The sequence below is a fragment of the Stegostoma tigrinum genome, chromosome 12, assembly GCF_030684315.1.
Source record: "Stegostoma tigrinum isolate sSteTig4 chromosome 12, sSteTig4.hap1, whole genome shotgun sequence".
Lineage (NCBI taxonomy): Eukaryota > Metazoa > Chordata > Chondrichthyes > Orectolobiformes > Stegostomatidae > Stegostoma > Stegostoma tigrinum.
The window spans coordinates 79,862,346-79,876,853 of record NC_081365.1 but is presented as its reverse complement, the minus strand read 5'-3'; the positions used below and the strand labels follow the sequence as shown (position 1 = coordinate 79,876,853).

Here is a 14,508-nt window from a genome sequence, read left to right as displayed (position 1 = left end):
CATGTGCATGTCCAGCAGTCGCTTAAATGTCACTAATGACTCTGCTTCCACGACTACCACTGGTAAACTATTCCATGCGCTCACAACTCTGACAGGCCCAAAGCCTCTCTGACAGGGAAAGATGAGATGTGTGCAAGGTCAATGGGTGAGGAGGTTGCGTGGTGAGTGGGTGAGGGAGTCTGGTGTCTGGGGACATCAGTGTGAGTAATGGAGGCTGGGTGACAGTTATCCAATTAAGCAAGAATTGGAACAAACTTCAATCCCTCTCTTCCTTACTATCAAGGTAAAATAGTTGTAAAACTCCAAAGTATCCAACTTATTCAGAGTTGAAAACATTTTCAGAGGATTCCAAACGCTGGGAATTGTCCACTGAAAGTTTAAAATTTTGTGGGCAATTCTTATATTGACAGTGTGTCAGGATTGCAAACAATGATTTTGATTGTTAGAAATTAAAGGAAGGCTTAAATTGTTTTACTAAGAAGGTTCAAGGTATTTACTCTTGGAGACAAAGGCAGCAGTCTATGAATTAAGGAGTAAACTTGAGGAAAGTCATGTTAGTACCTGAATTTAGTATCTACAATAAGTATCTACTTACTTCTAAAGAGTATTGGGATCAAAGAAGGAACGTTTCTGCTTGAATAGGAGGTTAATGTTTTGGTGTTGCCAGGGGAAATAGGGCCAAGAAGGGTAAATTTGAGATCAGACTTACATTGAAATCAATGTGTTATTTCAGACAGGCAGCAGAAGATATGCATGGGAGGAGAAAGAAGGGACTATTTCGCTTTACAAGCTAACACACAAAATGTAGAATTGAGAGTGAGAGAGATCCATAGACAGTCAGACAATCTCCAGATGAAGAAACATGCCACAGCTATCTCAGGAACTGGGCATTGCCAGGAGAAGATGATTCATGGGGACAAGCTTTGCTGTTGGAGGTGAATTTCCTAAACTCTGAAAATTGAGGAAAGCACATGGAGATGATCATAAAGTTATTTCCCAGTTAAGTGAGGATACCGGAAGCTGGAAACTTTTCAACCCCTTGCTTAACAAAGAGTTCCAAAGATTCACTGCCATCAGTGAAACATTTTCACCTTATCTCTGTTTCAAACAGGCAACCATTGATTTTTAAACAATGAACCATAGTTCTAGATACCACCATAAGAGGAAACATCCTCTTCACATCTCTGAAGAAGGGTCTCGACCTGAAACATCAGTGTTCCTGCTCCTCTGATGCTGCTTGCCTGCTGTGTTCATCCAGCTCTACACCTTGTTGTCTCAGATTCTCCAGCATCGGTAGTTCCTACTATCTCTTCACATCTACCCTGTTGAGACTCGTGAGAATTTTATACCTTTCAACAAAGTCACCTCTTATTCTAAAATCCAACGGATCCAAATTTAGCCTGTCCAAATTGTCCCCAGTAGAGATCTGCCCATTCTTGGTATTTGTTCAGTAAACCTTCTCTGAACTTTCTCCAATGCATTTACATTCTTCCCTCAATAAAGTAACTAATACTTCACTCAGTACTCCAGTCGCGAACTCACCAATGCCTCCTATAACTGAAACAAACTCCCGACTTTTGTATTCAATTCCATTTATGATAGACGATGACATTAGACTCATACAGTACAGAAAAAGCCCTTCAGCCCATTGAGTCTGTGCTGCCAAAAATACATTGAACTTATGAGTTGCACTGTCCAGCACAGGTCCATAGCCTTGAATGTTATGACATTTAAAGAGCTCATCCAATTTTTTTTTTAAAAACTGTGTGCGGTTACCCACCTCAACTACCCTCCCAAGCAGTATATTCCAGATCCCTACCACCTTGTGGGTGAAAACATTTTTTCCTCAAATCTACTCTAAACCCTCTCTGCCTTTTACCTTAAAAAAAGTGTTAATGACCCTTCAATTCAGGTGAACAGCTGCTTTCTATCCACCCTGTTCATGCCCTTCATAACCCTCCCTCAACTTTCTCTGCTCCAAAGAAAACAACTCAAATTTATCCAGATTCTCTTTGTAGCTAAGATGTGCCATCCCAGGCAATATTGCGGTAAATCTCCTCTGCACCCTCCCCAATGCATTCTATTAGCATGCTGTATCTCCGAACTATCCTTCTACAATTCATGCATGACAACATTCAGACTCGTCTCCACATAAGAACTTCAATAGATTGATCAAAACCAAGTTGATTCTGCCTGATTACCTTGAACTTCTCCAAGTGCCCTGCTAAAACTTCTTCTTAATAATAATAACATTTTTGCAATGTCAAGATATTAAGCTAACTGGCCTGCAGTTTCCTGCTTCCTGTATCTCTTTTTGAATAAAGGAGTTACATTTGTTACCATCCAATCTAATGGGATCATCCCCAAATCCAAGGAGTTTTGAGATATTAAAATTAATACATCAACCATCTCATTAGCCACTTCTTTTAAGACTTTGTCTTTATAATGGTTACCGTTGCACTTACTCATTTCCAGTTTCACTCTCAGTTCATCCCTTTTTTTTCCCCAAATGCACATTAAAACACAGAACATCTATTTTTAATTCCTTTACTCTGTTTGTAAGTTCTAGTCTTATTTGTTGGTTGACTGTCTGGATCTCTTCCTGTCAAAGTGGTTAATCATCAGTCGTATGAATACCTTTCTCTTCAGACTTGACATTACTTTCTGATTTACCACATCTTCAGAAACGTGATCCTTTGCCCATATTGCTATTCAGTTTAATCCCATCTACTTCCCTCATCCCAGTTGGCCAGAAAACCAGCTCCAGCGTGGTTCAGGTGGAAACCATCCCATTGGTACAGATCGTACTTTCCCCAGTACTGGCACCAGTGCTCAACAAGCTAGAATCCACTTCTCCCACACATCTTTGAGCCACGCATTTATCTCTCTAATCTGATTTGCGGTATGCCAGTTTACACATGATTCAGTTACGAACGCAGAGGTTCTGCTTCTTAATTTGGTGCCTAGTTCCTCATGTGACAATGCAGAGTCTCTTCCTTTGTCCCACCTTTGTCCTTGGTACCTACATGAATCATGAATCCTCCACTCCCATTCCAGGTTCCTCTCCAGTCCTAAGCAAATGTTCCAGACTCTGGCACCAGGCAGACTACATAGGCAAAATAAAAACCAAAAGAACTGCAGATGCTGTAAATCAGGGAGAAAAACAAAGTTGCTGGAAAAGCTCAGCAGGTCTGGCAGCACCTGTGGACGAGAAAACAGAGTTAATGTATCGGGTCCGGTGACCCTTCCTCAGAACATTGGCACCTGTACTCTCATTCTTTGCTGCAAAGAACAGTAACATCCTCCTAAATATACTCTCCCTTCTTACTGCTATGTTCCCAGTTAATCTATGACCTCAATTGGCTTCCTGTACCATGATGCTATGGTCACTTAGCTCATTCCTCCTGCTGCCCACACTTTCATGCAGACAAACTCAAAAAAACTGCACCCTGGACCCATCTTCCACCAAAAATGCCATCCTCTATTCCCAATTCCTTTGCTTCTGCTACATCTGCTCCTCAGATGAGGCATTCCACTCCCGGACATCTCAGGTGGACTTGTTTTTCAAGGACCGCAACTTCACCTCCACAGTGGTCAAAAACGCCCTTAACCATGTCTCTCACATTTCCCGCAACTCATCCCTCACACCCCCTCCCCGCAATAACAACCAAAACAGAATCCCCCTCATCCACATGTACCACCCCACCAACCTCCGGATCCAATGCATCATCCTACGATGTTTCTGCCATCTGCAATCTGACTCCACCACCAAAGACATTTTCCATCCCGGCCCTTATCTGCCTTCTGGAGGGACCGCTCTCTCCCTGACTCCCTTGTCCACTCCACACTCACCACCACCCCCGGCACCTTTCCCTGCAACCACAGGAAGTGCTACACCGACCCCCACACCACCCCCCCCCCACTCACCCCCATCCCAAGCCCCAAGAAGACCTTCCACATCAAACAGATGTTCACCTGCACATCTCCTAACATGGTCTACTGTATCCGCTGTTCCCAATGTGGCCTCCTCGACATTGCTTCTCTAACCTGTCTGTCCTTTCTCCCAACTATCCACTCCTGCCACCACAATCCCCACCCCTACCACTTACCTACTAGCCTCGTCCCCACCTCCTTGACCTATCCATCTTCCCTGGACTGACCAACCCCCACCCTAACTCCCCACCTACATTCACGTTTACTGGCTCCATCCCCACTTCCTTGACCTGTCTGTCTCCTCTCCACTTATCTGCTCCTTTATCCATCTTCCATTCACCTCCCCCTCTCTCCCTATTTATTTCAGAATCCCCATGCCCTCCCCCATTTCTGAAGAAGGGTGTAGACCCAAAACATCAGCTTTCCTGCTCCTCTGATGCTGTTTGGCCTGCTGTGTTCCTCCAACTCTACACCTTGTTACCTCCACCCTCTAGGTCATCTTACCTACCTCACTCATTCAAACTCTCCTGTCCCTGATCCACCCCTATGAAGTATGATTGCTTTCAGGTACAAAAGATCCAGGTAAATTTTCCTCCTCTCTGCACATGCTGCAGTGTCTGGAGTTCAAACTCACACTTATAAAGTGTGAGCTGAAGCTTCTTGAACTTAAAACACTTTCTGTCGACATGTTTGCTCTGAACCAAACTGCTATCCAGCAACTTCCATATGCTGTAAATATGACAGATCACTCGTCTGCACGCCTTAATGCTTTCAAAGGGTACTCAGTTATTATATTCAACTTTATATTTAGTTTTTAAAATATATTTTAATAAACCTTACCACCAGCAGCTATATTATTTTGAATCTCTGGCACAGAGTAAATCTTAAACATTTGTCAAATATCCACTAATTAACCAGCTGCTTCTCCTGTGACAGAGTGAGAATCAATTTCTGAAAGTGAAACTCTTTAGGTAAAACAAAAAGCAAAGGAACTCAACTTTCTCTCCCTCCACTTAACTCCTTGAACTCTTTGCCAGAGAAAGGGCTGGATGCAGATATAGCTAGAACATTGAAAAAATATTTGGATAAGTGCAGGAATAGGAAAAGTTTGGAAGTATATGAGCCAAATGCAGGCAGATGGGACTAGTTTAGTTTGGGAACATAATTGGCGTGGACTAGTTGGACCGAAGGGTCTGCTTCCATGCTGTATGACGCTCTGGCTCTTTGACTATTACTTGACACTGACACTGTTGAAAGTCACACTCAAAGTACGAGATTGCACTAAGCAGCTAGTTTTATATGCTTGTAACGTAAAATATCTCTTAATAAGGATCTAGTTTCAACTGTTTAATTAAGTTGATCTTTCACTGCAACTCTAGAAGAAACCTGCTTATGGCTATAATTTAAATTTCAGATTTAAGTTTAATGCTATCTAAAAAGTGAGTTAACTTTGTTCATATTTAAAAATTAGCATTTCTTACCCAACATCTACACTCACTGTGTCTCAATGTAAAAATCACCATAAACGCACACTGACTGACTGGATGTAAAATCACCACAAATACAAACCAACTACCTGGGTATAAAATCAACACAAACACACAGTTTGACTGTCTCAGTGTAAAATCAACATAAATACACACTGTCTCAGTGCAATTATTAAAACAGCTTGGTCACAGATATTATAAAACGCATTAGTAACACTAAATCTCTCCTGGTCATAAAGACTGACATAAGCAAACCATTCCTTGATTGTGCCAAGAATTGTACTGATTGCAATCTTCAACAAGCACCATCTGTCACAGAGTGGAGAGTCACAGAATGCACATCCAGAAAGAATTCATTGATTCCCACAGAGGAGCATCTTGGACACGGAAAACACTAACAACCAAACTTCTGAGAGTGATCAATACCAATGCAAACTAATTCTGATTACCATATCCTGGAGGAAGCTGCAGGACAGTTGCCCATTGAGAAAATCAAATGCATGCATGAGTCAGTTCAAGACAGACTGAAGTATATTGGACAGAGACAGAAGCTGTCAAACACCTGAAGGATATGTGAACATTTCCACTTTGTTTACAGAGGGTGGTTCAAGTGCAAGCAATGATTTCTGAGAATTGGGACATAGGTCCATTTAAAGTTGATTGGAAATTGTATGTTTCAGATATTGTATTGTGAGTGGAGTGTAGAACGGATGTCAACTTGGATGTGGAAAGTGCATCATCACCTATCCCCCACCTGGTTCCTCCAGAGATTTCTGGGGACAGGAGTGGAACAGAAGCCAGAAAAATGGGGCAGAATATATGAATGGCAATACTCATGTTTGATGCAGCACAGAAAAGTCAATTATTGAGAAGTCAACTGTAAGATTCAGGAGTTAAAAAAAGACACTTGCTGGTATTAGTTCTCCACTTGTGCTGCTGACAATGAGAGTATTCTAGTATGCAATTCACCTCAGTTTCTCACGTGAGCATTTAAACTTGAGTCAACACAGCTCAAAGATGACAAAAATCGAAAGTGAAGCAATATAACAAGATAAGGAAATCTGACACAAAAACAGAGAATGCTGGAGAAACAGGTCTCTGACAAAGGGTCACTGGACTTGAAATGTTAACTCTGTTTTTGTCTCTACAGGTGCTGCCAGACTGCTGAGTTTCTCCAGCACGGTTTCCGTTTGTGACTCAAAATGATATCGAGCTGTATTTACATAACCAGACCTGGAGTTGATCAATGAGCTGTCTGTGACTGTTTGGACAGATCTTAGATCAATCAAGTTACTTTAAACACAAATATGGTCTATCCACCATTCAAACAGAGTTCTGATGTGTAAATAAGTCCTGAGCTACTTTAATTGCAGCTTTTGACAATAACTTGGATCTAATATTGCTTGTAAAGTTACATCAGTAAGAAAACAGACTGTGGGAAATGAGAAGAGGATTATATTGTGAAAGTCAGGATTACTCCGAAATTAAAGTACAAACTAGATATAACATTGATCTTCAATCTCTCACACATATGCACATAGAGTGACTAACAGTAACAGGCGGACAATCACAGATGCACAATCAGACACAATTGTTCAATCATAGGCGCATACACACATAAACAGACAGAATCGCATACACTGACACAATCGCACAATCACAATCAGACAAACTGACAACCACACACAAATGCTGACAGATATGCAACTGCACAATCTCTCTCTCTCTCCCACACAGTCAACAGAGCGGCCATGTAACTGAATCAGTTTGATATTAAATTGCCCAATTTCGGTACACGAACCCAGGAAGGTATGAAAGCTGCGAAACGCGCAGTATTTGGGCTGTGCAGTTTGATGAATCGGGCAACGAACTTTAATCTCTAGGGGCAGAAAAAAATACAGCGAGAATCTTTTCGATCCTGCAGACTCCATGCAGATTTTTAACATGCTAATTTATTGGAAGGACTGCGAAGGGGTCGGGGGTGGGGGGGGAATGGTGCGGAGTAAATGTTTCCCAGTCCGTCTGTTTTATTTAAATAAAGGATGGGTGAGGTAATCGTGAGGTCAAACGATTTCCCCCTCTATCGGACATTGATGAATTAAAACGCGGCTATTTGACTCCTGGAGTTGAAACAGTCACGGTGCACCCAATCAGACTCAAATCTCAACGCTATCATCTCCCCTTTCTGGCTTCAGCCCGTTTGAACTTTGCAGCCTCCCTGTTATTTTTTCTTACCCTAGCCCGAACCACCAGCACCCACCCACCCACCCCTCAGACCCGTCCAGAGGACCTTGTGTCTTCTGGTGAGTTGCGTTGCCCCAGCGGCTGTTACAAGTCAGGTTCGACTCCCCAGATTTGCTGCACTGACATCCCACGACTCACTAACCAAAGATCAGACACGAAAGAATACAGCTTGTCTCTGCCCCTCCAGCCGTGCAATGCGAACACCCCCTCGTCTTGATTTTAAAACTTGCAAACCAAAAATTATGTCCCTGGGCACCAGGGTCAAAAAGCATTTCGGAAGAAGTGAAGACAGTGACTTTACCCACCAGTTCTTCCCAGACGGGACTCCGGCTGTAAGAGTGATACAGATCCTCCATACTGAGCTCAGCAGCCCTGCCTGCCGGGGCTCCTCTGCAGCAATGCCTGGTTCATCCAGATCTCCCTCCAGCTCACCCACCAACCAGCTCCTATCTCCTCCCCCGTCCGCTCAAGCAGGCTGAGACGGAGAGGAGAGCTGTTTCTGTTTTGCCTGTATCGCCTCCACGTGATTCACTCTCACTCCTAATAAGGAGCTGGACCTTATTCCCGAGCTGTCGGTGACGCAGCCGAGGGTTTGGGAACGAGGTTTTTCCCGGGCAGCAACTACCTGCCTTCGTGTAGCGTCGTCGGCCCGGCCGCATCCGTGCCACCAAGGCGCTTTGTTCAGTGCACACCAGCTTAAAAAAACAATGTCGCCGGGCAGGTAATCAAAATCTAGCGAGGCCACTTGGTCCATCGCGTCAGTGCCGACTCCCCTGAATGAGCATTTCACTTGGTGCCACTCTGTGTTGGAATTACCTCACAAGCTTTAAATTCTCACACCTTGGAAAGGACTCATCGTGTTGTCCACAGGCTACTCGAATTCTAAACATACCTTCATTTGACATTGATGCTGAGGTAATACATCAGCTTGTGTCCCTTTCTGACTGAAATGAATCAACAATGGGCAGTCATGTTCCTTCTGGAAGTCTTTTTTCGGTTTCTCGTGTCCAATTGAAGCAAAACTGGCTTTCTTTCTAATACTATAACAGACAGTTAAAACAACACTGAACATCCTCTGTTTAAATCCTCCGTATTATTGTCCAATCCAATATGACTCTATCCAAAACTGAATTTCAATGTATTGGCCTTTGCAAGGCGAATGTTGCATTTACTTACCATTTGAATCCTTCACTTGAAACTCATAAGAACGCAGGAAATAGGATCTGGAGTAAACCATTTGACTTATGAATGCTCATTAAGTTCAGGGCTAAACTTGGACTTTATACGTACTTTCCTGCCCAATATTTATGTCTCTGCATTCCTAAGTGACCAAAAATCTGAGTATCCCAGCCTTAAATGTATGCAACAATGAACAACCACCTCTCAGCTAAGAATTAGGTAATTTCTCCTTATCTCTCCCCTAAGTGATTTCCTCCTTTTCCTGAGACATTGGCACATGTTTCAGATTCCCTAACAGTGGGAACAATCTTTTACTGGTTACCCAATCAAACTCCTACAAAATCTTGAATGTCTCATTGAGATTGCCTCCCATGTCTAAAGTCTGATATGACTTACTCAGAACTGAAGAGAGAGGTGATGAAGTAATAGGTTTTATGCAATAAATGGCAGAATACTTAACAGTACTGATAGGCAGAGGGATCTGAATGTACAGATACACTAAAATGGAGGCAACACAGGTGGAAAAGGCATTCAACAAGGCATACAGGCACGCTTACCTTCATCAATCAGGGCATTAAGTTTTAAAATTGGCAGGTAATGTTGCAGCTTTATAGAACCTTAGTTAGGTTACATTTGAAATATTGTGTTCAATTCGGGTTGCTGCACGACCAGAAGGATGTGGTGGCTTTGGAGAGGGTACAGAAAAGATTTACCAGGATGTTGTTTGGTATGGAGGGCATTAGCTATGAGGAGAGTTTGGAGAAACTTATGTTGTTCTCACTAGAACAACGGAGGTTTAGGGGAGACCTGATTGAGGTCTACAAGATTATGAAGGGCATGGACAGACAGGACAGTTCAGAAGCTTTTTTCCAAGCTGGAAGAGTCAGTTACCAGGGGCCATAGGTTTAAGGTGTGAGGGGCATCGTTTAAAGGTGATGTATAGGCAAGTTTTTTACACAGTGGGTGGTGGGTGCATGGAACTCGCTGCTGGGGGAGGTAGTGGAAACAGATACTATAGTAACTTTTAAAGGGCGGCTAGACAAATATATGAATAGGGTGGGAATAGAGGGATACAGTCCCCGGAAGGGTAAGGGGTTTTAGGTGTCACGGGCAGCATGTCAGTGCAGGCTTGGAGGGCCCAGGGCCCTGTTCCTGTACTGAAATTTTCTTTGTTCTATGTATTGTAGAAAAAGTTGGGGAGGAGCTGGTGAACTGAAGGGAAGACTCTTTCTTCATGAGTGTAAGGTTTGTATTCTGTAATGTTCTTAACACTTCCATGATTCAATGTTCATGTTCCTTTTTTGTCTTACCATGAAGTAGGATATTGTCCATGTAACAAACAGTTCCTTATTTACATATTAGAATCCCTGACATACTCTCTGAACAATCTCTTGTGTAGACAAAATTCCAAACGATAAATGAGTAAAACAATATTGTCTGAATGGTGCGATGAATACAGTCAATAGTCTTGACTTTGAGCTGAGAAATATTTGCTACAATTCACTGTTTGCTTCTAATTTAGTAAGAACTTGCCTCTTGCTGATTTGGTCAAACTGTTGTCAGCTGACAAAATCAGATGGATTTCTCTTTGAACTCCTTTGTTTAACTGAGTGAGATCCACACGTAATCTTAGGTCTCCCTGGTTTGGAATTGTAACCAGACCAGAGTACCAATGTGTCACTGAAGCTATGACCCTACATTTTTCAAGTTGTCTAACTGTGATTTCACCTTTTCCATTAGAGGATGGGGAAATTTCCTTGAAGTGTACAGGCAGATGGGTTTAGAACCTTTTTGTTGCCTGAATTCCGTTTTGTTGTATCAATTTGTGCTGCAGGAGCCAGCACCTGATGAACATTGTAACATTCAGGGGTACAGATAGCTTCAAAGATGCTGCATTTGAGTGTTCCAAAACATTAGCTACGTAGAAGACCTTGCACATGTATGTTGTGTGTGTGTGTTTGTATATATGTGAGTTAATCCACGTATGTGAGAGAAACAGACTCCATGTCAGCCAGGGCAGCTGTTAGCTAGTAGCTAGGCTGCTGAAAGCATTTGATCTCCATTGGTTCTTTGTAGTTGAGGCTGAGGGAACTCTGAGCGCAATTAAATAGCTGTACAACATAAGTATTCAGGAAAGCACGAGTAATGCTGCAGAATAATGTGGTATTCCTGTTTTAATTTGCTGAAGGCTCTGAATACCTTAGAAAATTCTTGTTGAAATTATCTTTCATTTGAAACACCATATATGTTCTCTCAAAGACAGCAAGGCATGCATTTATGTTCAGTTTTGAAGTGTTATGATTTTTCAGAATACCTCACTCATCGCTTGTCTATAAGATCAAAGGTAGTAGGAACAGGAGTAGGTTATTCGTACCCTCAAACCTGTTCCCTAAGTCAATAGGATCATGGCTTATCCAGCATTACTCACATCCACTTTCCTACCTTTCCCCCAAAACCCTTGATTTCCTACTGATCAAGATTCTATCACAGCCTTAAACATACACACAGACTCTTGACCCCAGAATTCTCTGTGGCAAGGATTTCCAAAGATTCACAACCCACTGAGAGAAGAAATTCTTTCTCATCTCAGTCTTAACCTGTGCTAATCCACCTAGTTTACATATCTCTAGACACTAGTGTGGCCAATCCACCTAACCTGCATATTTTTGGACTGTGGCAGGAAACCAGAGCAGCCAACGGAAACCCAAGCAGACATGGGGGAGATCGTGCAAACTGTTCTTCATCTTTTATTTCCTGGAATTTTTCTTTTCCATATACACAATTTTCCTTTGTCAGGAAACTTTCCCTTTGTAGAACTTCTTAATTTTGTGGTGATGAGAGAGTTACATTTTTGCAGTATTCCTTGAAGTGTGTCAATCTCCCTCTTTTGAGGCACTTAGCTCCCCCTGCTGGACACTAATTGCATTTGTGGTATTTTGATGCGCTTTCGAGAGGGTGACAATGGGCCCACCCAGCGAAGTGTTGTCAGAAGGATCCCAGAGTTTCCTTATATCCCAATGTACTTGGGCCTGATCCCTGCCTGAGTAGTAAACAGGATAAATTTGTTCCAACATTGGCACCTCTTTCGATTGAAGGAAGTCGAACAATTCACTGCCCTGACACCTCCTACGATGTGATTTCTAATTAATTTGTCTTTTAAGGTTCCATACCCCCAATATGCTGCTGTGTACAAATCTGTCAAAAATGTATCAATCAATTTGCCCTGTTGCTGAAATCATTGATTGAACATCACCCAATGGCCAAAAGGCGCATGGTTGCTTAAGAACCTGTTTAATGTGTTCAAACCATTCATAGAATATAGAACATGGAACAGTACAGCACAGTACAGGTCGTTCGGCCCTCGATGTTGTGCCGACCTGTCATACCAATCTCAAGCCCATTTAACCTACACTATTCCATGTACGTCCATATGCTTGTCCAATGACGACTTAAATGTACCTAAAGTTGGCGAATCTACTACCGTTGCAGGCAAAGCGTTCCATTCCCTTACTACACTCTGAGTAAAGAAACTACCTCTGACATCTGTCCTATATCTTTCACCCCTCAATTTAAAGCTATGCCCCCTCGTGCTCGCCATCACCATCCTAGGAAAAAGGCTCTCCCTATCCACCCTATCTAACCCTCTGATTATTTTATATGTTTCAATTAAGTCACCTCTCAACCTTCTTCTCACTAATGAAAACAGCCTCAAGTCCCTCAGCCTTTCATCATAAGACCTTCCCTCCATACCGGGCAACATCCTAGTAAATCTCCTCTGCACCCTTTCCAAAGCTTCCACATCCTTCTTATAATGCGGTGACCAGAACTGTACACAATACTCCAATACTGCGGCCGCACCAGAGTTTTGTACAGCTTCACCGTAACCTCTTGGTTCCGGAACTCGATCCCTCTATTAATAAAAGCTAAAACACTGTATGCCTTCTTAACAGCCCTGTCAACCTGGGTGGCAACTTTCAAGGATCTGTGTACATGGACACCGAGATCTCTCTGCTCATCCACACTGCTAAGAATCTTACCATTAGCCCTGTACTTTGTCTTCCGGTTACTCCTACCAAAGTGCATCACCTCACACTTGTCTGCATTAAACTCCACTTGCCACCTCTCAGCCCAGCTCTGCAGCTTATCTATGTCTCTCTGTAACCTACAGCATCCTTCGTCACTATCCACAACTCCACCGACCTTAGTGTCGTCTGCAAATTTACTAACCCATCCTTCTACGCCCTCATCCAGGTCATTTATAAAAATAACAAACAGCAGTGGACCCAACACCGACCCTTGCGGTACACCACTAGTAACTGGTCTCCAGGATGAACATTTCCCATCAACTACCACCCTCTGTCTTCTTTCAGCAAGCCAATTTCCGATCCAAACTGCTATATCTCCCACAATTCCATTCCTCCGTATTTTGGACAATAGCCTACTGTGGGGATCCTTATCGAATGCCTTGCTGAAATCCATACACACCATATCAACTGGTTTACTCTCATCTACCTGTTTGGTCACCTTCTCAAAGAACTCAATAAGGTTTGTGAGGCACGACCTACCCTTCACAAAACCGTGCTGACTATCCCTAATCAATTTATTCTTTTCTAGATGATTATAAATCCTATCCCTTATAACCTTTTCCAACACTTTACCAACAACTGAGGTAAGGCTCACTGGTCTATAATTACCAGGGTTGTGGATGTGAGTTTGCTCGCTGAGCTGGAAGGTTAGTTTTCAGACGTTTCGTCACCATCCTAGGTACCATCATCAGTGAGCCTAGAATGGTGATAAAACATCTGAAAACTAACCTTCCAGCTCAGCGAGCAAACTCACATCCAGAACCTCAACCTGAGCTACAAATCTTCTCAAAACTCGCTACCAGGGTTGTCTCTACTCCCCTTCTTGAACAGGGGAACCACATTTGCTATCCTCCAGTCATCTGGCACTATTCCTGTAGACAATGACGAGGTAAAGATCAATGCCAAAGGCTCGGCAATCTCCTCCCTGGCTTCCCAGAGGATCCTAGGATAAATCCCAGGGGACTTATCTATCTTCACCCTCTGTAGGATTTCAAATACCTCTTCCTTGTGAACCTCAATCCCACCAAGTCCAGTAGCCTGTATCTCAGTATGCTCCTCGACAACATTGTCGTTTTCTAGAGTGAATACTGTTGAATACTGGTTGCAGCAGCAGCGCGAGCTGATCTTTTTGAGTTGTTACAGCTGGTCATTGTCACATGTAGCCTGCTGATTCTGTTCTGATTGATCACATTCATTTTACTCGTAGCCAATGTGGAGACATGAATTCAACAGAATCTACTTGTGGGAAAATATCTTTGTTTCTGATGATATTTGGAGGTCACAGAAATAATCGTAGAGAGGATCATAGAATCCCTACATCATGGAAGCTGGTCATTCAGCCCATTGAGTCCAGACCAACCCTCTGAAGAGCATCTCACCCAGACTCACACCCCACTAAGCTAAACCTATAACCCTCCATTCCCCATGGCTAATCCACCTAGCTTGCACCTCCACGGACACCATGGACACTTCGGTATGGCCATTCCACCTAACCTGCATATCTTTGGACTGTGGGAGGAAAGTAGAGCACATGGAGCAAACCCATGCTCAAAGACAGGGAGAACATGCCAATTCCACAC

The 14,508-nt window shown here is 42.9% G+C and overlaps 1 protein-coding gene across 3 annotated transcripts in view; it reads right to left on the bottom strand.

The window, feature by feature from the left end:
• Positions 1–8,167, bottom strand: part of dgkh (diacylglycerol kinase, eta) — a 529,882-nt gene extending 521,715 nt beyond the window's left edge. For all 3 annotated transcript variants that reach the window (XM_048541055.2, XM_048541057.2, XM_048541059.2), the window contains exon 1: positions 7,970–8,167. In XM_048541055.2, the coding sequence (XP_048397012.2) occupies positions 7,970–8,020 (51 nt within the window). In that variant the 5' untranslated portion in view covers positions 8,021–8,167. The remainder of the gene's footprint in view (positions 1–7,969) is intronic.
• Between the last annotated feature and the right edge of the window lie 6,341 nt (positions 8,168–14,508).